Consider the following 24,706-nt stretch of genomic DNA (forward strand, 5'->3'; position numbering starts at 1 on the left):
GTTTAAAGAAATTTTTTCGCACCAGGTATTTATTCTGGGTTACAGGTATTGTGGAAAGGAGAGATCAAAGTGCCAGTTTTTCAACTTCCTGTTAGGTCAGGCAAAAATGGCTGTCTACCTTAGCAGGAAAAACAAAGTAGCAGGCTCCTCAGACACTGATGTAAAAACTATTTTTGTTCGTATGCTGAAGTCCAGGCTGAGAGCTGATTTTAGTTTTTATAGCCTAACCAATAACTTGGAGGAGTTCAAGAGCATTTGGTGCCTTAAGCAACTTTTGTGTTTTGTGAAAGACAATCATTTGTTTTTTGGTCGTATTCTAAATTAAGCATGGTCTGTATTTGTTCTCATTTGTTTTTGTCTGTTTAGTCATTTGTTTATTATTTGAAACCGGTTTGAACAAATAAAAGAGGTTTGAAAAATCAAAAAATCTCTCTCTCTCTCTCTCTCTCTCGCTCTCTCTCTCTCTCTCTCTCTCTCTCTCTCTCTCACCTGTACTGGGTCACTCTGCTCAGTTTTCTTCTTCCTGGATTGCATTCAACAACCAAAAACAACAATTCAGAACAAACAGTTCATGAAAACTCATCAAATATGAAAGGAATCTTTTAATAGAAGTGATGGATTTTAATTCTGTTACCTGATGCACAAATAGAGGAGAAACAGAGTGATTGGTATCAGGATGTGGAGAATCGCCCTGGCTGCATTCGTATGTTGCATGTGTTTTCCAGCAGAGGGATCTGGAAAGTCATGTTAAAGTGAGGATGTGTTTTTGCAATAAGACATTCTGGATGTAAATTATCAGGCTAGTTGTAAACAGTTGTGAAGATGATGTCACTAGATGTTTGACGTTTCAAATCCGCAGGACAGCTGGGGAAACCTTGGTGTTGAACTCAAAATCTTTCCCTTGTAAATAAAAACTAAAGATGACAGATTTAGGATGTTTGTTCCCACATGATATCGAGAACCAGTTCCATTTCACTCACATTGTACATCAATAGAGGTGGAGTCAGATGTCTTCTTCCCCAGCTCATTCTGCGCTGTGCAGTAAAACTCTCCAGAGTCAGAGGACTGGATGGAAACAAAGTCCAGCTGTGGTCCTGTCCTGAAAGGTTCCTGGTCTGGATTTCCATTCTTCTTGTACCAGGTATAATTAGCTGCTGGGTTAGCATCACTGCTGCAGGTCAGATTCACTGAACTGCCCTCCACTATTTCACCAGAGGGACTCACCGACACTGAGGGAACCTTCGGAGCATCTGGAAAATGAGGTTAAAGTGAGGATGTGTTTTTGCAATGACATAAACTGGATGTAAATAATCAGACTCGTTGTAAAGAGCCTTGAAGATGATGTCACAAGATGTTTGATGTTTCTAATCCTCAGTCCAGCTGGGGAAGCCTTGGTGTAAAAATTCAATAAGTCACACTCTCCTGTCTCTCAGTTACTAATGTCAGTGTGTCTTTAGGCAGTGTACTTCATCTCCATGTGCTGTAGTGTGTGAATATAAAACAAGGCAAAGCTGAAAAAAACACATACACCTTTTAAAACCTTTCCTTGGTTAATAAAAACTAAAGGTGACAGATTTTGGATATTTGTGCCCAGGTGATATCGAGAACCAGTTACATTACACTCACATTTGACATCAATAGAGGTGGAGTCAGATGTCATCTTGCCCAGCTCATTCTGCGCTGTGCAGTAAAACTCTCCAGAGTCAGAGGACTGGATGGAAACAAAGTCCAGCTGTGGTCCTGTCCTGAAAGGTTCCTGGTCTGGATTTCCATTCATCTTGTACCAGGTATAAGCAGCTGCTGGTTTAGCATCACTGCTGCAGGTCAGATTCACTGAACTGCCCTCCACTATTTCACCAGAGGAACTCACCAACACAAAGAGAACCTTCGGAGCATCTGGAGGACATGATGTCAACATATTTGACAATGTGTATTGTCATGGAACAAAGTCAAATACTTCACAGTTCCTATCTGTGGGACATTAGAATCCTAAAGGTTCAAGAACCAGGTCTGTGAATGAAGCTGATAAACATTTTGATGATGTGTTGAATAACTATCATTGTGTTAGAGGCAATTATTTTAGTGGACAAAGTTTGTGTCTGGATGTATGTGTATGTGTATGTGTATGTGTGTGTGTGTGTGTGTGTGTGTGTGTGTGTGTGTTGGGGGGTTGGTGCTTTAAAATATGCACTTCTATATCACCATGATAGTGACATGCTGTGAAATAAACTTACACACTGGAGGAGAGCGGAAACTCTCATGTCCTTTTACAGCACAGGAATAGCTGTCACCAAGATAAATCTTGGCTTCGTAATAAGCAACAGTTCCGTTTGTAATTTTCTCTCCATTCCTGTACCAGACATAGGAAACAGGACCAGCTAGAGGACAGCTGCTGACACACTTCAGCTCTTTCTGGTTTTGGTAGACTGATGATCTGATCACCTGCACCTGGAGATCTGGATCTGTGAACACAGAGCAGAACATTCATTGGTTACCATTGTAAATACTCAAACACACACACACACACACACACCACACACACCTTGATTTTTAACATTATTTGGAACCACATAAATAAATTAATCGTCTGATGAAAATGTTACCTGTGATTTTTAAAGTGACTCGTGTTGTTTTGTTGTGAACTCACACACATAGTCAGCTGAGTCACTCTCTCTCAGGTCTTTGATTGTCAGTGTTTTGTAAGGCCGATTATCATGAATCTCCACCCGACTGTCAGAGTTTGGGCCCGGCTGCAGATTCAAAAATTCACTTTCTGCCTTTTTAATAAACCATGATGCTTCTCTAATATTATCCGGATGCTGATCATTGTAGTTGCAGTCTATGTCCACTGTTGATCCTTTGAAGGCACAGATCTCAGTAGCAGTGTAAGTCAGTTCCCAGACATACTGGCCCTGTCCCACTGCAACACAGAGAACATCAAAAACCACAATCACAAACTACTATTTTCCCCCAAACCACTTTGGTGCTCACTTCATCTCAGCTTCATCCAAAGTCAATGAGACAAAGAAAATCTTAATGCCAAGACGGTTTTCAGAAAAGGGAACCTGGACAAACCTCAAACTCCTCAGAACAAGAAATGCTGATCTACTGCAGCTGCTGTGTAAGCTCCTCATTATACACCTAAGTACTGCAGAAATCAATGTGCGATTCCTGTCAGTTGACCATCACAAATTATCAAAGACAAGGGAATATTTGAGTTTTGCTCCAAATCCAGTGTTTACAAAAAGTTGACACCAGCCCTCCATATTTATTGCCAGTGTCAAAGTTACTGTAGGCATATGGGTAAATATTGAGTTTAGGAGCCATCTAAAGTTATTTGCATATAAAAGAGCTTGTTAATCAGAATCAGTTTATGCATTCTCAGATGCTGACTGATTCATTTAAAGTAGCATTTTTGTATTTGTCATGAAATAATATGTAAGATTTAGGAGTGAAAGCCATCATTTGTTAGCATGGGGTGCTGTGGCTTTGGCCTTTTTTCATGGTAGATGTGTAGCACCTCTGTGAGCTGTAATGGCACTCTGTCACTCAGAGGGGCGCAGAGCAAATTGAAGGTTGCTGGCTATTAAAATTGAGCAGCTGTAGCTGTCAAAATAAACCATAAATTAACCAGAAATCTGTCACTAGAGCTGCCCCTGGCCAAACTGGGTCTCTAAGCAAATTTTGTCATGAGGCACCCAGGCACATGCTCCCTCTCACCCACCAGGTTTACAATAGGGACAAAATCAGGGCATAACAAAATGCCATTTCATGTAACAATATTGATTAATACGAGCAAACATCTGAAATGAAAAATAAATGACATCAATAATAATAAAAAAAAAATGTCAAGAGCATTTTTTTCCTTAAAAAACTTTTAACCTGAAATAGAAAAAAATAGCAGCTAGACCCTTGTGTCTTTGAACAAAGGTAAGTTTAACCTGTCCAGCTCTGAGCAGTGATTGGACAGATGTTGACTGTCAATCATTACAGTGATATGTGTGGTAGATGACAGACCTCAGCTGACTGGACTTGGCACTTGGGGGCCTCGCCAGCCACATTTTCACATGAGGACCCCAGCGCAACATGAGGCCCTACACACACCACGAGTTGTGTATTTAGGGAGGGGCGGCCCTGTCTGCCACTCATTGTCATAAAACGATTCAAGGCAGATTATGGTTCACTCTAAATGAAAAAAGAGGTGTCATTTTCTAAAGAGAGGTTGATAAAATCAGTCAGTTTTTCATCTATGTTCATCTATGTTTTAGCAATATTTAATCATTGACTACATTTTATTATTAAACTACTCTGATGAGTCCACTGAGTCCATTTTAAAATTCCTCAAAACGGCCGACTCAAGCACATTTAAGCTTATTATCATTAAGATGGAGTTGATTAGCACACCAGCCCAGTGTCTAAAATGTAAATGTATGATACCTGGCACAGACAGAAGGAAGACAACAAATCCACACGCTGCTGCTGTAAAACTCATAGCTGCTCCTCTCCTCTCCCTGTTGAGGCTTCGGAGACGTTAAAACACATCAACAGCAAAGGCTAGATCGTGCAGAACATGAGAAATCTGTCAGTCACATCAGCAAACCTTTCAAATAGCTGTTGAATCTTTAGGTGAAGCTATAAAAATGTGAAAGGAATCAAAACCTCTTATAATGAAGGGCTTCATCATGAAAGGGAAGTTGGTGTGACACAGACACTTGGAGTTAAAAATGAACCAGTTTCCCTTCCTCTTTTCATCTGAAAAAAGAATGACACAGAGAATGCTGGCAAATGACCAAGTTTATTAAAGGTTATTGCGCCCATCTGTTTTGTTTTCATCTGAAAGCGAGCCAGAGAGAGCGCCCTCTGCCTGGACTCCTGCAGCACCACATCAGTAACTCCTACAGGTGTGCACGTCTCCACACAGCTCCGTTCCTCTGAAAGCAACAGAGATCTGGTTTAAAGATATGTTCATATTCCCCATGATGATGCTGATTTCACTCTCATGTCTGTGCGGTGAGGAATGCTTCCCTGGTAAAGGTGAATGCAGTGTCTGTGTAGAGCTAGTGAATGCTGCTCTATGCCTGACTCCTGCTCCAGCCAACTTCCTCATCAGGGCCACAGCATACAGTGCATTCAGAAAGTATTCAGACCCCCTTCACTTTTTTCACTTTTGTTATGATGCAGCCTGATGCTACAATCGTTTAAATTCATTTTGTCTCTCATTAATCGACACTCAGTATCCCATGATGACAAAGTGAGACCAGAATTGTAGAATTCTTTGTAAATTTATAAAAAAGGAAAAACTGAAATATCACATTAACATAAGTATTCAGACCCTTTACTCAGCGCTTAGTTGAAGCACCTCTGGCAGCAAGTACAGCCTCGATGCTTTTTAGGTATGATGCAACACGCTTTGCACACCTGGACTGGGGGATTTTCTGCCGTTCTTCTTTGCAAATCCTCTCAAGCTCGGTCAGGTTGGATGGGGACCGTCTCTCCAGAGATGTTGGATAGGGTTCAAGTCAGGGCTCTGGCTGGGCCGCTCTAGGACATTCACAGAGTCCCTAAGCCACTCCTGTGTTGTCTTGGCTGTGTGCTTAGGGTCAGTGTCATGTTGGAAGGTGAACCTTTGGTCCAGTCTGAGGTCCTGAGCGCTGTGGAACAGGTTTTCATTGAGGATATCTCTGTACTTTGCTCCATTCAGCTTTCCCTCAACCCTGACCAGTCTCCCAGTCCCTGCTGCTTTTTTTTTTTTTTTTTTCAAACTCCAAGCAGCTTTCATGTGTTTTACACTGAGGAGAGGCTTCCGTCAAGCCACTCTGCCATAAAGCCCAGATCGGTGAAGGGTTGCAGTGATGGTTGTCCTTCTGGAACTTCATCGCATCTCCACACAGGATCTCTGAAGCTCAGTGTGAGTGACCATCGAGTTCTTGCTAACCTTTCTTACTAAGGCCCTTCTCCCACGATTGCTCAGTTTGGCCGGGCGACTGGCTCTTGGAAGAGTCCTGACGGCTTCGTTTTTGCTCTGATATGCACTGTTAGCTGTGAGGCCTTGTATAGAGAGCTGTGTGGCCTTCCAAATCATGTCCAGTCGATTTAATTTATCACAGGTAGACTCTAATCAAAGTGTAGAAACATGTCAGCAATGATCAAGAGAAATGGGAGGCACCTGAGCTAAATTTCAAGTGTTGCTGCAAAAGGTCTGAATACTTGTGCCAGATATTTCAGTTTTTCCTTTTTGATAAATTTGCAAAAAAAAAAAAAAAATCTAAAATTCTATTTTTTTTATTCTGTCTATCAAATTGTCATTATGAGGTACTGGGTGTAGATCAACAAGAGAAAAATGAATTTAAAAGATTATAACATCAGGCTGCAACACACACATTGAATACATGCTGTCCTGTTACAGTGCATTGCGTAAAATCTTCCACCAGGTGGCGTTATGTCACTGATTACACTGTGGAGTAAACATACACACTGAGGGAGAGCAGAAATCCTCACGTCCTCGTAGATCAGAGGAAAGAGCTGCAGCCTCCATGTGGAGCGAGCAGGCACACCAGCACCTGGAGGTCGGGGGAGCATCCGAGTGGTTTCTCTCAGAGCAACGTGGATGTTGATGCCTCCTCTGCAAGGCCTGAAGCTGCTTTCAGATCAGCATTGGACGAGCAGCATGAAGAGAGGCACATGTTGTTTCACAAGAATAGCTGTCCTAATAATTAAAATAATCTGCATAGAAAGAAGTTTCTTCCTTCATTTTCTGTCCATTCTTGTACCAGATGTAGGAGGGACGACGAGCTAGAGGACAGCTGCTGAGACACTTCAGCTCTGCAGGAAGAAGACTGGTAGATTGATCTGATCGCCTGAACCTGAAGGTCTGGATCTGTCAACACTGAACAGAAATGTCACACATACACACACAAACACACACTTTAAGATGGTGAAGAGAAAAAATGCTTTAATTAAAAAGTCATCCAATTCAAAAGTTACCTGTGACAGTTAGAGACTCAAGGTGAAGTGGTCATTTTCCCTCCCCTGGAGCTGATTCCTCACCTGTGCTGTGAAGGACAGGCTGGAGCAGGGAGGCTGTATGCTGGGGTGTGTGTGTGTGGGGGGGCTGTTTGTCTCTAACATGTCCCCTTTTTTTTCTTAAACTTTAACCTTTTCCTTTAAACTTGGGCATTTACCAGAAAGTTGTGTTGTTTATAGGTGTGAAGAGGAAGGAAGCCGGTTGATTTCTAATAGTTTGAGTCTCTGTTTGTTGACCGCAGAAGTGCCAGACAAGAAACTTCCCTCTCAAGATCATAACCTCCTCCCCTTCAAGGCGTTGTTCTTCACACCTTTCATGTTGTTTTACAGTTCAGTTTTGAGATTCAACATCGATTAGAAAGGTGACATGACGTACAGATGTTCTGTATATTTCCTACCCGCTGATCTGTTTTAGCATCTCTGAAGCCCCGACAGAGAGAGGAGAGGACCAGCTATGAGTTTCACCGCAGCAGCAAGTGGATTTGTTGTTTTTCTTCTTTTTGTGCCAGGTATTGTAAGTTAACTTTGACATCTTTGATATTTTGCTGGTGCTCTAATCAACTTGCGTAGTCTTTAGTTTAATGCAGCATTGAAAAAGAAATCACCGTAAATGTCAAGGCTGTTTCCAACAATTTTAAAATCATCTCATGGTTATTCATCAAAACACAAGAATTTCAGAGGAAGAAGCCCTCTGGGGCCTGCTTAAAGTGAAAAGAGGAAGGTCATGGTCTCACCAAATTGGACAGATTTCATGTTCTAGGCAACATGAATGTTGTCCCTAAAATTCATGCAGGCAAAAGGCAAAAATACTTAACAACCATAACTGCACAGTTCAATTATGACTTTTTATCAGTATATCAGTTTTTTTTGTTCTAATTTCCTTCGTTTGACTACGCACTGTTAGTGAGGCGGCTGTCAGGTGACCTTAACAATGACAGTAAGTCTTACCCAGAACTCTAGTGGGATTCATAATAGTGCATTTCCCACCTGTCTCACCTCCGTCTCAGCAGAGTCTTGTGCAGCCAGGGGCTTCATCTTCCAGTCTGCAGCTGGGTGCTGTCGTCCACAAAAGTGTCATCTCATGTCTCCACCATCCAGCACAGCTCTGTTCCTCTGGAAAGACTTTTCAGGAGAGAAAGATGTTTGTAATCTCTGTTTAGGAGACGTTCATATCACTGTGGCTGTGATGTGTGGAGCAGGTCTGGGTTCAGTTCACAGTCCATTCAATCAGCTCTTTCATCTTAACAAGAATGGAGTTTCCTCTGTTGTAGAAGTGAACTGCAGGTTTGATTTTCATTGTGAATTGGATGAACTGACAATAAATTGATCCCAAGAATTTATGGAGCCTCATGATGCTCTCACATCAGTGTGCCTTGTCCATGTATAGATGATACTGATGAACATTAGAGTCATCTCCATGTCGTGTAGTTGGTTGAAATAGTTTGTCACACCTCAGTCATCAGCTTCTCTCTGCAGTTTCCTGCCACAGTTCCCGCAGCAGCAACAAGACCACAGTGTTACCAAAATAAAATAGATAGATAGATAGATATGCTTTATTCCAGACTCAAGGTCCATACAAAAAAATTAAAATTAAAATAAAATAAAAACACACAGAATAATAATAATAATAATAATAATAATAATAATAATAAAAAGTCTAATGACTCATTTTTAAAAGACATTTATACCAGTGCCCCCAGAAGTGAGATGTGCAGCGTGTGTCACTGAACATAATATTTACCAGTGCCACAACAATTTGATTCTCAGAATCATTTAACCGGCAGATGAACCTGTGCATTACATTTCTCAGGACCGCTTGCAGCGTGTTCACTCCAGCACTCACAAACACCTCACTCGCACTAGTCCATCTAGGCCTTTTCAAAAGTATCCTTAGAGTTTCATTGTATGCCACTTGTAATCTCTGCAGGCACGCTTTTTTATAGTTTAACCACAGATGAGCAGTGTACAGGGGTGAACAATACACTTTAAACAAAGTCAGCTTCACATCAACAGTGCAACAACCGAATTTACGTGACAAAACATTTGCTCGCACATACAACATACAACACTGACGATACATGTCCTCATCATCTGTCAGTTGGTCTGTGATCACATGACCAAGATATTTAGGGCCCTCGCCTCTCTGGAAGAGGGCCCTATTGTATTTGCTTCGTTTTTTTTTTCGCTATTTGCTTCGTTTTTTTTCCCGCTATTATTATTACGTCTCTTTGAGGCTTAATTTGACCCCCTAAACATGCTCAAAAACTCACCAAATTCGGCACGCACACCAGGTCTGGTGAAGAATTCGATAAAATCAAAAATTGGACTCCCCCGGTGCAAAAATGGGCTCGGTAGCGCCACCTAGGGACGCAAAGGCAGCCGCTGTGGCCCACAGGAATGTCATAGAAAGACCAAACCAGCGCCGAAAGGTAGATCTCATCAAGCCCGACATTTTTTCGTGCTCGTGCCCCCCACCTAAAACCAACAGGAAGTCCGCAATTTGCATTTGAAAGTCACGTTTTCGCCCAAATTTGCGCTTTGCAGAAAATCTATAAACTCCCAGGGCGTTAATTTTATCGGCTTGAAAATTTAATACATGACAGAGTAAACAGTGCTTAACAAAAGTTCTTCAAGGTTAAGTATAATTTCGAACCGTTTGGATTTCAGAAGCCCTCAAAGTCAGAGTGTCCACAACCAACACCTCCACTTTTTCCCATGGACCCTGGTGTGCCTGCTGTTAATAAACAGGCACTTGCCTGACAATGGGCACTAATTAGGCCCCAGCAGTCCAAAGTAAATGTCTGACAGCTTCCAAACCTATGCAGATGGAAAGAGGATGAATTCTCCTACAAAAATAGGAGGACGTGCTGTGGATTGGAAAAAGTTTGTGGCCGCGGTGAAGACCTGTTTAACAGGTGTGTGTTTTTTTTTCTCTGCTCTGCTCTCTGCACTGCTCTCCCTCCCCTCCTCCACTCCTCTGACTCACAGTAGCTGCCTGCAGCATTCTCCCAATGCACACTCATTGGGAAGGAGCAGTAACAACTGTGTGTGTGTGTGCGTGTGTGCTCAATGCCACAGCCACCGGGCACAAGTGGGCACGAGGCGGCACGGGTGCGAGGGCCCGTCCAACACTGTTTGCAGCTTTAATTCACTTTACTGCAGATATTTAGAACATTACCTGAGAGTTTAAAGTCAGGAAAAGTCATATGTCTGTCCTCCATGGTTCTGCAAATCATGATAACACTTTCTGAATCGTTGTACTTTATATTATGTTGTTCCCCATACACAGAGCACACATTAAGGAGCTGCTGCAGACCAGCTGAGCTCGGACTAAAAATCACACAATCATCAGTGTACATAAGATGGTTCATCACTGTACTACCGACCATACAGCCAGTTCGACATGAGCTTAATTTTTTGATAAATCATTCATGTAGAAATTAAATAAGATAGGAGATAAGATGCTCCCTTGTCTTACTCCATTACTGACATGAAAAGGAGCAGACAAGCAGTTGTCCCATTTAACCTGCATGGTCTGTTGGGCATACCAATAGGACAGGATTCTGATTATATAATTAGGGACACCGGCTGCACTCAATTTTTTGAATAATTTCCCATGATTCACCCGATCGAATGCCTTAGAGGCATCTAAAAAACACATAAAAACAGATGAGTTCCTTTAACACATATATGCACATATCTGTACCGTGCCTTGGTTTAAAACCAAACTGATTATCTGTGGAAATAATTAGTTCATTGATCCTCTCTAGGAGAATTTGTTCAACAACTTTCGACAATATATTGGCTAGAGCGATGGGTCTATAGTTATCTGTAGAGCCCACTTTTCCTGCTTTATCCTTAACCACAGGAACCAGCAGCACTGTCATCATAGAGTCTGGAAGAAAGCCATGAACTATCAGAGCAGTGAAGCATAAGGCAAGAAGTGTACATAACCTTGAGCTTGCAAATTTGAGATGTTCAGTGGAGATAGAATCCATACCTTTCGTTTTATTAACAGATCCGTTTTTAATCGCTTGAGAAATCTCATGGGATCTGATCACATCTATATTTTCAACATTTGCTACTTGATAGCCATTAGTCTGAACACAGTTAAACAATTCACTATAATGTCTTCGCCAGAGTTCAGCAATAGCATTAGCACCAGAGACTCCATCTACTGTATACGGTACAGAGGGTTTGCAATTATTAATGTGTTTCACCTCTTTCCAGAAAGCTTTATTAGTATTATTTAAAAGTTTCTTAGCCATAGAGTCAGCCCTCAAAATACACTCAGCATTTTATGTCCTGCATGTTGCCCTTCTCATAATTGATGTTCTACCATTAAAGCTGTTCAGTAAAACTACCTCTCTTATGTGCAAATAAAAATAACACTGATTGGCCCAAGGTTTGTCATTTAACATGTTTACAACAGTGAAGTATCGCTGCTGCACTGCTCCACCACAAGGAGAAAATTATTTTGAATGTCCACTGTTATTTTTCAACTGCCAGAATGCTGAATGTGGTCTGGCAAATGGCAGTTTTGAGATGTTTTTGTGAGTTTCAAATTCAACACCTTTAACCACAGAGACTCAGAACAGAGAGCAACAGGAGAATCAGCTTCATCTAATAGATTTTTAACTCTCCCTGCCTTCAATAGAAAAGGAATAAGAGCCAAAGCCACAGCACCCAGCAGCAGCAAATACTCCTGTGTCCTCAGAATAATAATGTAGAATAGACAAATAATTAGATTATTGAGCTGCGGTGAGGTCGACACAGAATGAGGAACTGCTGCAGCAGATCAGCACTTGTCATTCTGAGCAGTCTGAAGCTCGTCCAGCTTCCCTTTTCTCAAGATCGTCTTGGTGTCAAGATGCTCTTTGTCTCACTTTGACTTCCAGTGGAGCTGAGATCATGTGAATCCTCAAGTGATTTTGCAAAGCAATTAAATGCCGGTGTTCATTTTATGACTTTTATGACTAAAAGTATGACTGAAAGTATTTGTCAACAACTCTCTTTTTAGGATAAAAACAAGATGAAAACTAAACAAAAATGAGTTTATGTTGGCAAAAATATGACTAAATATGACTTTTTTTTTCAATAAATAAAAAGATACAAACATACCAGAAATAGAGAAAATTAAAACAAACCTAATGACCTCAATATGGACTTGACTTTCAATTTCAAATACAGCATAAAAAGAAAAGCTGCATACAAAACACATGAAACTATAATGAGGGATATAGATCAATATGTGTAAAGGTCACTAAAAAAGTGAATGTAATGAAGAACTGTTTTTTAAAGATTCAGTAGAATTAGATTAAAGCGTTTGTTTTTATTGATTAAAATCACTGAAGTTTTGTCAACAAAAACAAAATCCAACTGACTAAAATGTGATTCATTTTAGTCAAAAGACTATTTTTAAAACTAAATGACAACTGGCTGTCAAAATTAAGTGTGGTCCAAACTTCATATCCTGAATCAGTTCCCTTACAGATAAAAGTCTGTCCTCTGATGTTTTTATGAAGCTGATTGTGGTTTCTGATGTGCTCTGTGTTACAGTGGTGCAGGGACAGGATGGTGAGGCAGCGACTTACACTCCTACTGAGATCTGTGCTTTAAAAGGATCAACAGTGGAAATGCAGTGCAGCTACACATACCCATACAGTGAAAAAGAAGCAGTTACCAGAGTTGAACAAGCACTGTGGTTTACTAAGGAGGAGGATAAAGAACCTGTGGATCTGAGATCAGACTCAGAGTATGAAGGTCGAGTGGAGTATCAGGGTAATGATCAGTATTATAGCAGTTATAAGCCGTACAGCAGACTGAGAATCAGTGACCTGAGAGAGAGTGACTCAGCTGTGTACAAGTTCAGGTTCATAACAAACCAACCAGGAGGGGAATACACTGGTGAACCTGGAGTCTCTTTAATTGTCACAGGTAACATTTTCATCAGATGACTTTTTAATTCAGTTCCACATAATGCCAGCATCTAGGATACTGTTGTGATCGTGTGTGTGTGTGTGTGTGAGTGTGTGTGTGTGTGTGTGTGTGATTGAAAAAATTCCCAGGTCTCCAGATAGAGGTGACTCCAAACTCGTCTTATTCCCAGGCAGAGCTGAAGTGTCTCAGCAGCTGTCCTCTAGCTGGTCCTCCTTCCTACATCTGGTACAAGAATGGACAGAAATTTAAAGAAGGAACTTCTCCTTCCTATGAAGATTACTTTAACAATGATGACAGCTATTCCTGTGCTGTAAAAGGACATGAGGATTTCCACTCTCCTTCAGTGTGTGAGTTTTCTCCACAGTGTCTCAATAACATAGCGCCACCTGGTGGAAGTTTTTAGTTAATATGCTCTACCAGGACTGTGTGTGTTTAATATGGATGGCCTCAGTAAGAATCAAACCCCCTTCACCCTGTGTGTGTTGGTGAGCTATTTTCCAACCATCCAGCTACACAACATCACTACTGCTGTAAGTTTTCCATACAAGCTGCTCTGGATCACTGCAGGAAATGATGCACTTCTGACTGCTGCTGTTTAAAACCTGTCTCATCTTTCAGGTGTCCACGGTCAAACCTGCAACAGAGTGACTTACACTGACAGAAGCATCTGTGCTGTGAAGGGCTCATCAGTGGACATTTCTTGTTCATACAACAGTTATCAAAATGATGTTAGATCAAAATTCTGGTTCAGTTTCAAACGTAGTGATCGATGGCAAAATTCCTCACAACCTGAGGACCTCAGTGGGGACTCAGAGTTTGCAGGTCGTGTCCAGCCGTTTGAAGAGAGCGGACGCTCCACTCTGAGAATCACTGAGCTGAGAGAGAGCGATTCAGCCGAGTATCGCTTCAAATTCAAAACATTGAACTTTGAATGGAGGAGCAGTTTACCTGGTACAACTTTGACTGTCACAGGTACTGTTGAACACAAACTGATACAACATGTTAACTTTAAATAAATTCATGACATATCAACATATGAATACTGTTGAATACTTTGATAATGATGTAAGGTCAAATTGATGGTGATACGTGATCACTGTGCCTCTGTTTCCTCCCTTATTCACCTTGATTGGGTGATTCATCAGTTTATTTCCTTATTTGCCACTTATTTATAACTGCTACTCTGACCCTGCACAGTGTGTTTGTACGACTGAGTGTTTAGTAAACAGTGACATTTCTGTTTCATGTTCACACATGCAGATCTCAAGGTGGAGGTGATCAAATTAACAGGCGGCCAGGTGGAGCTGAAGTGTCGCAGCATTTGTCGATCAGCTGATTGTTCTTCCTACGTCTGGTACAAGAATGGAAAGAAAATTGAGGAAGGAACTTCCTCTTCTTACAGAGGCAACTTTAATCCTGATGACAGCTATTCCTGTGCTTTGAAAGGATGTGAGGATTTCCACTCTCCTTCAGTGTGTGAGTTTTCTACACAGTGTGTCAGTAAAATAGCGCCATCTGGTGGAAGCTTTTAGTTAGCCCTAAAACAGGCAACGTGCACCAGGACATACAAACTCTTTAACATCCTGTAGCGGACGGTTTTGAAGGTTTTCACCAAATCAAGGTATCATTTATCAAAAGTCTCGTCTGGCTCTAGTATCTAGGTCACATTCCTCAGTTCAGGTTTTCTGTCATTGCTTCATCAGCCTGAACACAAATCATCATCACCACCACTTACCACATGCTGACCATGTGATAAGTAATTATATATGAATCATAGTTATTTTCAATGAAACAACAATATAAATTCATAAAACTAATCATGACTATTGCCCTAACATTTTGATGGGGAAAACATGTGACAGGGTTCATGTTGTTATTAAGCAACTTTTAAAATGTATATATCCTATACAGAGATACGTTTCCAGATTAGAGGTAGAAAGTTGACCAATGTGTAGTATTTAAAATTTAGTTTCAAACAGAAAGACATGTTAAAACTATATACATGTTAATACTCCTGCCTGTTTAAGGTTGTGTGCTCGACCAGGACTACATGTATTGAATATGGATGGCCTCAATAAGAATCAAACCCCCTTCACCCTGTGTGTATTAGTGAGCTATTCTCCAACCATCCAGCTACACAACATCACTACTGCTGTCAGTTTTCCATACAAGCTGCTCTGGATTACTGCAGGAAATGATGCACTTCTGACTGCTGCTGTTTAAAACCTGTCTCATCTTTCAGGTGTCCGCGGTCAAACCTGCAAGAGAGTGACTTACACTGACAGAAGCATCTGTGCTGTGAAGGGCTCATCAGTGGACATTTCTTGTTCATACAACAATTATCAATATTATGTTAGATCCAATTTCTGGTTCAGTCTCAAACGTAGTGATCGATGGTGGGATTCCTCTCAACCTGAGGACCTCAGTGGGGACTCAGAGTTTGCAGGTCGTGTCCAGCTGATTGAAGAGAGAGGACGCTCCACTCTGAGAATCACTGAGCTGAGAGAGAGCGATTCAGCCGAGTATCGCTTCAAATTCAAAACACACAACTTTGAATGGGGGAGCAGTTTACCTGGTACAACTCTGACTGTCACAGGTACTGCTGAACACAAACTGATACAACATGTTAACTTTAAATAAATTCATGACATATCAACATATGAATACTATTAAATACTTTGATAATGATGTAAGGTCAAATTGATGGTGATACGTGATCACTGTGCCTCACTGTGGAGCAGTTTACCTGGTACAACTCTGACTGTCACAGGTACTGCTGAATACAAACTGATACATTACACACAAAATTAATCTTCCTCATGGCAAGCAAATGTGGTGAATAGTACTGAATATTTATTGTGGAATAATTTCATGGAGATTATAAAAAAGTTTTGACACTCACTTATTCATACTGACTTTATATCATCCATCAATTAATTTACTTAATACCTCACAATATTTAACATACGGGAATTGTTTTTTTATCTCTTTACTTATTTGATACTGTACATTTGTGTATTTGAGTATTTTGTGACCTGTGACATTTCTGTTATATGTTCATATATCCAGATCTCCAGGTGCAGGTGATCAGATCTTCAATCCACCAGAGTTACACAGAGGCAGAGCTGAAGTGTCGCAGCATTTGCAGTCAAGCTGCTCGTCCTTTCTACATCTGGTACAAGAATGAATTGAAAACTATGGAAGGAACTTCTTCTTATTACACAGTCAAAATCTATCCTGATGACAGCTATTCTTGTGCTCTAAAAGGACATGAGGGTTTTCGCTCTCCTTCAGTGTGTGAGTTTATTCCACCACGTCACTATCATGGTAACATAGCAGCATGTCAGAGTTTTCCACTGACACCTTTGCATTTTATTACTGTCAGTCATTCAGCTTTTGCAATTCATCAACATGACTATCATCTTCATTCAGAGGCCTGCTTCTCTAACCTTTCAGATGTTGCCATCTCACAGCTATTTTGATAAAACACATCCTTCTTCTTTAATATAATGTATGTTAACATCATGTCCTCCAGATGCTCCAAAGGTTCCCTCAGTGTCGGTGAGTCCCTCTGGTGAAATAGTTGAGGGCAGTTCAGTGACTCTGACCTGCAGCAGTGATGCTAACCCAGCAGCTACTTATACCTGGTACAAGAAGAATGGAAATCCAGACCAGGAAGCTTTCAGGACAGGACCACAGCTGGACTTTGTTTCCATCCAGTCCTCTGACTCTGGAGAGTTTTACTGCACAGCGCAGAATGAGCTGGGCGAGAAGACATCTGACTCCACCTCTATTGATGTGAAATGTAAGTGATAAATAATTAGTTCAAAGTAATCATCATTTTTTTTACCCTTTATTAACAAGGTGAAGGTTTTGTTGAGTGTATATTTTTTGAGCTCTGCCTTGCTTCACATTCAGTCTGCTACTGTAGTTCAGTAAGGAGCACGTTGCCTGCAGGAGATAAAGTGTCTTGCTTAAGGGGACATTGAAGGTAGCTGTTGAGGTGGAAATTGAATGTTTACTAGGTCACTTTTGTCACTCAGATTTTCTCAGCTGTGGTGAGGATTGGAACCATCAGACTTGTAGTCACACTACCCCATTTACTACTAATCTGATCATTTAAATCCAGTATGTGCCATAGCAGAAAACACATTCTCACTTATTTTCCAGATGCTCCGAAGGTTCCCTCAGTGTCAGTGAGTCCCTCTGGTGAAATAGTGAACGGCAGTTCAGTGAATCTGACCTGCAGCAGTGATGCTAACCCAGCAGCTACTTATAGCTGGTACAAGAAGAATGGAAATCCAGACCAGGAACCTTTCAGGACAGGACCACAGCTGGACTTTGTTTCCATCCAGTCCTCTGACTCTGGAGTGTTTTACTGCACAGCGCAGAATGAGCTGGGGGAGAAGACATCTGACTCCACCTCCATTGATGTCAAATGTGAGTGAAATGGAACTGGTTCTTGATATCATGTGGACACAAATATCCTAAATCTGTCAAATGCACAACTCCATAAAATGTCCCCAAGTTCAAATCAACAGGGAGAGGCAGAATCTCAAGGCAGGTAAAGGTCGGTATACAAGGCAGTCTGGAAACATGAGGCAAAACGCTGGAGAGTCGTAACATTAGAGCTAGACAATCTGGCTCTTAGGGAGAGTAAACAGAGGGCTTATATACTGAGGGTGATGAGGCTGGAACAAGGGACCGGTGAGTGGTAATCAGGGGCAGTGTTGCCAGGTAGGAAATGTAGGATTATCGTACCAAAATTATTGTATTTTGAGGTAAATTATCGAACACCTGTGCAGGTGCTGCCGGGGGTGGGGGGTGGGGGGGCACTCATGCGCGGGGTGCGCAGTCGGGAATGTCTCATGGACCTAAGGAAAGCAAATAACACAAGCTGCACTGTGCACAGGTCAGGACCTGACCTGTGCACAGTCCTGTCACAGTCCTGTGAGCGTCTTGTGGGGCGGGCGCAGCTGACCATTCAGCCAATCATGCTCGTTGTTCTGAGACAAACGCATAGACGTCACTCGTATCTCACGCTCAGCAAAGCACGACTGGCTGGAACGATGTTACATGGGGATAAATGCCTTCAGGGTTAAAAAAAAAAAAAAAACTCTCCGGCTGACAGTTGCGGTAGGCAATAATTTGAAATGGTCAAATTATCGTACATTTGGCCTTTTTGGGGATTATTGATCGTACATCGTACAGAGGGCCAAATTATCGTACAAATACGATAATTATCATACACCTGGCAACCCTGATCAGGGGGAATGAGGAGCAGGTGTGCTGAGGGAGGAAACTGGGAGTTGTCTGCAACAAAAGAGGAGTGAGTATTTCAAAATAAAACCTGGAAGTGCAGATGGATATAAATGGCAACAAAGAAAACATGACCTTAACACTGGGGACTTGACAGAGGAGTCATGACAACTTGGAGATAAAGAGCGTTGCTTAAGGACCCACTGACAGTAACTGAGGAACAGTGTTACTTGTTGAATTTTAACACCAAGGTTTCCCCAGCTGTCCTGGGGATTAGAAAAGTCAAGCATCTTGTGACACCATCAGTGTTGGGACCAATTACTCACAAAACGAATAAGTTACAATTACTAATTTCTTCTGTAAAAAAGTAATTTTGATTACTACTCAATTACTGCTGCAGAAGAGTAATTCAATTACTGGGGAAAGTAATTTTTATGATGACTTTTTTTCTTTTCTTAAATCCTCTTATTAATGCACATATTTTTGCATTGCTGTTGCAGTGTGGACACTGCTGTCAAATTTCATCTATCATTGTCAGTGTTGGGCACATTACTTTGAAAAAGTAATAGATTATAGTTGATGCCAGTTTGCCCGGGTGGGGAATTGAACCCCCGGTCTTTTGTACGGCAGGCAGAGATACTATCTGCTCTGCCGTGGGAGAACGCCTCTTGTAATTTGTGCTCAATTATTCTCCACGGATGTTGGTAAGTTACGAAAAACTGCAGAGTCTGACTGGTTTGAATATTAACACACCGCTTTTTCTCCACAAGACGCACATTTTTTTGAATAGGATAATAAAATAATAATAATTATTAGTAGTAAGTAACGGCATTTTATTGTCAGTAACGGTAACAGCGTTGTAACGGGGGAAACAGTAATTTCTTTGATTACTCGTTACTGATAAAAGTAACGCCGTTAGTAACGCCGTTTCTTTGTAACGCCGTTACTCCCATCACTGGACACCATCTTCACAAAAACTGGTCTGATTATTTATATTCACAATGTCTCATTGAAAAAACACATCCTCACTTTAACCTGAATTTCCAGATCCCTCTGCTGGTCCAAGTGTAGGAAAAGAAGTGAAACACACGAATTCAGCCAGGGCGACTCTCCTCATCCTGATACCAGTCACTCTGTGTCTCCTCTATTTGTGTATCAGGTAACAGAGTAAAAATCCACCAGTTGTATTCAAAGATTGCTTTTGTATTTTATGAGTTTTCATGAATTGTAGATTGTTGAATTTTGTTTTCGGTTGATGAATCCAATCCAGGAAGAAGAACTCTGAGCAGAGCGACCCAGTACAGACTGTACAGGTGAGAGAGAGAGAGAGAGAGAGAGAGAGAGAGAGAGAGAGAGAGAGAGAGAGAGAGAGAGAGAGAGACTGCATATTTTCCTGTCTCATCTTGTGTGTCTTCTGTCCCATCAGTCAGACTCTGATCCTGCGTATGAGAACGTCACTGCAGCACAGACAGAAGCCACAGAGGAGCAGGAAGACCAGGTGTAAAGTCCACTCAGGTCGGAGCCTCATGAAAAAACAGGACAGACTCAAATGGAAATGAAGTTTACACTTCCAAAATGTAACTCCCCTTGATTTCTAATTATACTCTGTACAGTCAGGGCGTGTTTTGTCAGATGTCAGAAGACACACAACCTTGAACGCAACTCTGATGCCCCGAGTCATTTTAGCCTCTTGTTCTGCAATGCTTTTTGTTCAACAAAGCCCACAGGCTCTTATCTTTGCAAGAGTTATAGTTGCTTTACTTATTACCTTTTAAAATGATTTAAACTTGAGCTTGAAAACCTGACCTGTGGCTCTGTGCAGCAGCACACTGAAGCAGAAGACAGGAACAGAACTGAAATATAGAAACATTGTGTTTGGGCTTTTTGCTGTAATAATTGTCAAATGTTATGTCATACAAATAAAGAAATTCAGAATTTGTTTCATTGTACATCATTAACTGTGGAAAACGTGTTATTGAACATGAATAACTTTGTATTCTGTTGTTATTTTAGTGAACAAAATAAAAAGTAGGCTGTAGCTTCTGCCATCTTTATTGATTTAAAAAAAGGCGTTCGATACAGTGAATCATGAGGTTGTCCTATTAAAACTATCTCAACATACCACTGGCGGTTCTGGGGAGGGGCCAGCAGGGGCCAGTGCTCGTAACACAGGCTAACAAAGTTGACAATGGCTTTTGATGCGGGTTTCAGTGAAACGTTTCTAAACGGACACAGGCAATAAGATATAGGCGAGGTAATATTTTCAGTGACGAGGTATTTTTCATTTGAGCACGGCTACACGTGCTGTCATGCTCATTTGAGCACATTCTAAACGTCTGATTGACCAATAGGTCTACGTGTTGTATAATAAATGTTTCATATGCATGCGCTATGCAATTTAAGTTCTGCTGCGTTAACTGACCCTTCCAAGGGAGTGTGATCTGGCCTAATTTCAGTATTACAGGGCTTCTACATAGCGCGCGCACGGCGCAGACCTCAGCCGGCGCAGCCATTCATTGTGTATGTGATCGTGGGGCACAAGGACGCACTGGTTTGCGCCGAGCTGAGCGCAGCGCAAGGCTGGCGCCGGTGCCCAAGTTGAAAACACTGGCGGTTCTGGGGAGGGGACAGCAGGGGCCAGTGCCCCCGTAACACTTATGGCCCTTTTCCATTAGTATCTACTCGGTTCAACTCGCCTCGACACGGTTTAGGTGGTTTTCCATTACAATTGAGTAGCACCTCGCCGTGGGTGGAGTCGTCATAGCAAGGCGGCGCACAGTCCAGCTCCCTCTGGATTCTTTGGGCCGCCACCAAGCTCAGAAAAGTCTCCACCTCTTCATTTAACCGTGGTCGCGGTTTGCTTGCCATTTTCCGACTTTGACAACTTCACTGACGATCAATGCGCACAGCCACTGTTGCCGTTTTTTTTTTTTTTTTTTTTAAATGTCGGGTTTTGTTTTCGTGCAGGAGTCGCTCTCGTCACTCCCTGTCCGATCAGTTGCCTGCACGGCGTTTACGTCACATTTTCAGCTCGACTCAGCTCGCTTGGAACCCCGGCTGAGTAGGTCCCAAAATGAGACCTGCTAGCAGGTACTACCACCTAATGGAAAAGCTCTTAAACCGAGTAGAGTCGAGCCGAGTCGAGCTGAGTAGGTACTAGTGGAAAAGGGGCATTAGTCTGGACCCCGCTGTGGCCCCCCCTCCGAACAAAGATTATACATTGTGACGCAGCTTTCACATAGCGCGCGGTTTGGGCCGCGCTCTGCTCTGGGTACGGCGCACATAGATCTATGACGGCGCAGAGCAGCGTGCACACGCGTGTAGAGTAGGGCGCACGCATGCACGGCGTGCACGTATGTGGCGCTGATTGCTACGCGACTGAAACAGACGCTAGGAAGTAGTTTTCCGTTCTGGCTCAATTTTTCTCAGGCGGACAATGTAGCAGCTTCGGATGCACCATGTAAACAGGCAAATACATTCTTTAATTTATGGATTAGCTGAACTAATGCTTCTTAATAAATTATGTTACATGAACGGAGGCTGTATTTTTTCTCATTTCATATGATTTCACCTGTTATCTGTTGTGTGTGTGACTTCACATGAAATTTTATAATAAATGTATGACTATACTGCATTGTCTTTGCAAGAGTAGTGCATATATCTGTCAATCATCTAGATTTCTAAAAATAAACGCAGACCGGTGCGCTCCGCGATCCCAGGTTCTTTTCAACATTTTTAACTCCCTTGTAAATCCTTTTGACAACTCTGAAGTAGTACCCTTGCACACCCTCTGTGAGAGTTTTGTCAAAATTTTTATTGAAAAAATCTCTGCTCTTAGGCCATTTGCTTGCTCTTCTGCAGGCTCTAGCTCTGATCTCACCGCTCCTCCTGTACATGCTGTTTTTGATCAGTTTGACCCTGTATCCCTCCCCTCACTGGCCAATGTAGTTAAGCATCTGCGACCTACGAACTGTCCCTCAGACAGCATTCCTTCTCGTCTTTTTAACCCTATAAAGCCATTTGTATCATATATGATACACATTTTCAATTCCGTTTTTCGTTTTCAGTTTAATCAATACTTGACCAAAATACTGTTGTATACCTTTGAACACTTCCCCTGTTCACCCTGGACCATACCATTGGCACTTCAAGTACATATCATATATCATACAACAGAAAGGTCGTGTAATAACATATTTTTTGATTTTTCTTTTTTTAATATATATATATTTTGTTATAGGACCAAATAAAGGGTTCAGTTTCAAAAAATTGGAATTTTCTGCCAATTCTTTCATAGTTCAGGCTTTATAGGGTTAAAGAGGTATTCAGTACGGTAGGCTCTGTTATTCTTTCATTTATTAATTCCAGCCTCAGTCCTCAGTCCAAAATTTTAGAGAAAGTGGTTTTTATTCAGATCCAATCATTCTTGGTGGCCAATGATATCTATGAGAAGTTTCAGTCTGGATTTAAACCATGCCATAGCACTGAGACAGCACTGTTGAGAGTTTTTAATGATCTAATGGTAACTGTTGACTCAGGAAACCCTGCTATGCTAGTGCTCCTTGATCTGACAGCTGCTTTTGACACCGTGGATCATGGGATCCTCTTAGCACGACTGGAGCAGTGGGTGGGCATTACAGGCTCTGCTCTCTCATGGTTCCAGTCCTACCTGACTGATTGGAGTTTTTCTGTGCAGCTAGGTGAATTCACCTCATCCTCAGCCCCTCTCACCTCTGGGGTCCCCCAAGGCTCCATCCTTGGGCCGATTCTTTTCCTGCTGTATATGCTACCATTAGGGTCAATTTTCAAGAAATATTATCTTTCTTTTCATTGTTATGCCGATGATGTCCAGATCTACCTGCCTTTAACATAAAAATCCAATGACTCTGTGCAGACTTTGCTTGATTGTCTAAATGATGTTAAATTCTGGATGACTGTAAACTTTTTGAATCTAAATGAAGACAAGACTGAAATCATAATGTTTGGATGTGGTCCAGCTGATTTTCCTGCTGGCTTTTTGTGCCCCCTTACACCAAACATACGGTCATCAGTGAAAAATCTTGGTGTAATATTTGATGACAGGCTGAAATTTGATCCCAGGTTAGCTCAGCCGTGAAAAGCAGCTTTTTCCATTTGAGGATCTTATCAAAAGTAAAAGGGTACTTGCCACGGAAAGATCTTGAGACTGTAATCCATGCTTTTATTAATACACGACTGGATTACTGTAACTCATTGTATTTTGGCCTGGACCAGTCACTCTTGCACCACCTGCCGCTGGTACAAAATGCAGCTGCCCGTCTCCTCACTGGCAAACGTAAGCGTGACCTCATATCCCCTGTCCTAGCTTCGCTGCACTGGCTCCCCGTCATGTTTAGAATAGATTTTTAAATTTTGTTGTTTGTTTTTAAAGCTCTCAATGGCCTGGCCCCCCAGTACTTGACTGAGCTCCTCCATATCCACGCCCCTGCCAGAACATTGAGATCTTCCAATCAGCTGTTACTGGTCACCCCCAAAACGAGACTAAAATCCAAAGGTGACTGAACCTTTGTGGCAGCGGCCCCTAAGCTCTGGAACAATTTGCCCTGGCACATCCGCTCCGCGGGATCAATTGAGGTTTTTAAATCCTCGCTAAAAACACACCTCTTCTCCCTGGCTTTTAGTCGAGTCTAAGTGAACTATTGGCAAATGTTTTAATTTAATTTTAATTTGTTTTATTCTGTTTTATAGTACTGTGTTTATGTATTTTTAGTATTTTATTTTATTTTATTTTTGTATTTTCAGTATTTATTTTATTTATTGTAATTATTGCTATCATCTGTGCTGCTTTTAATCTGTACAGCACTTTGGTCAACCCCGGTTGTTTTAAATGTGCTCTATAAATAAAGTTTGAGTTGAGTTGAGTTGAGAAATACATGTGAAGATTTGATGAACATGCACTCTGTGGTATTATCACATCTGTGTTATTGTGCCACCTCCTGGTCACAGGCGAGTACAACAACAATACAACTACTTTGTAAACTGTTTAAATGAGCTCTAAAGGCAACAGACAAGAAAAAAAAAACTCCTCCCAGAACTGCAATATTATTGAAAATTACATTACAAACGCTTTTTTTTTTTTTTTATACAGTGAATGAGGAGGTTGGCATATTAAATTTATCTCAACATAATATATGTGACAGCACAATGAACTTGATGTCATCCTGTTTAGGTACCAGACAACATTGCACTAGAATAAATGGTCATCAGTCTTACTTTCTAGATTGCATGTTATATATATCTATATCTATATATATCTATAGCTATATCTATATCTATCTATCTATCTATCTATATATATATATGTGTGTGTGTGTGTGTGTGTGTGTATGTATGTATGTATTGGATTGCATGGTTTGCACTATTCTCTCCTATTGGATGTGCCAAGGTGTCGTCACAGGGCGCTGGACCCAAGTTAAAACTTGTGCCCCGCGATCACATACACAAT

The 24,706-nt window shown here is 41.5% G+C and overlaps 1 protein-coding gene across 1 annotated transcript in view; it reads left to right on the forward strand.

Moving 5' to 3' along the window:
- Positions 1–11,150: 11,150 nt before the first annotated feature.
- LOC115357906 (B-cell receptor CD22-like) overlaps positions 11,151–24,706 on the forward strand; it is a 31,593-nt gene continuing 18,037 nt past the window's right edge. The window contains exons 1-4 of the mRNA XM_030049669.1: positions 11,151–11,202; positions 12,583–12,960; positions 14,224–14,439; positions 16,499–16,768. Of these exons, the coding sequence (XP_029905529.1) occupies positions 11,151–11,202; positions 12,583–12,960; positions 14,224–14,439; positions 16,499–16,768 (916 nt within the window). The remainder of the gene's footprint in view (positions 11,203–12,582; positions 12,961–14,223; positions 14,440–16,498; positions 16,769–24,706) is intronic.

The sequence above is a fragment of the Myripristis murdjan genome, chromosome 1, assembly GCF_902150065.1.
Source record: "Myripristis murdjan chromosome 1, fMyrMur1.1, whole genome shotgun sequence".
In the NCBI taxonomy this organism is placed as follows: domain Eukaryota; kingdom Metazoa; phylum Chordata; class Actinopteri; order Holocentriformes; family Holocentridae; genus Myripristis; species Myripristis murdjan.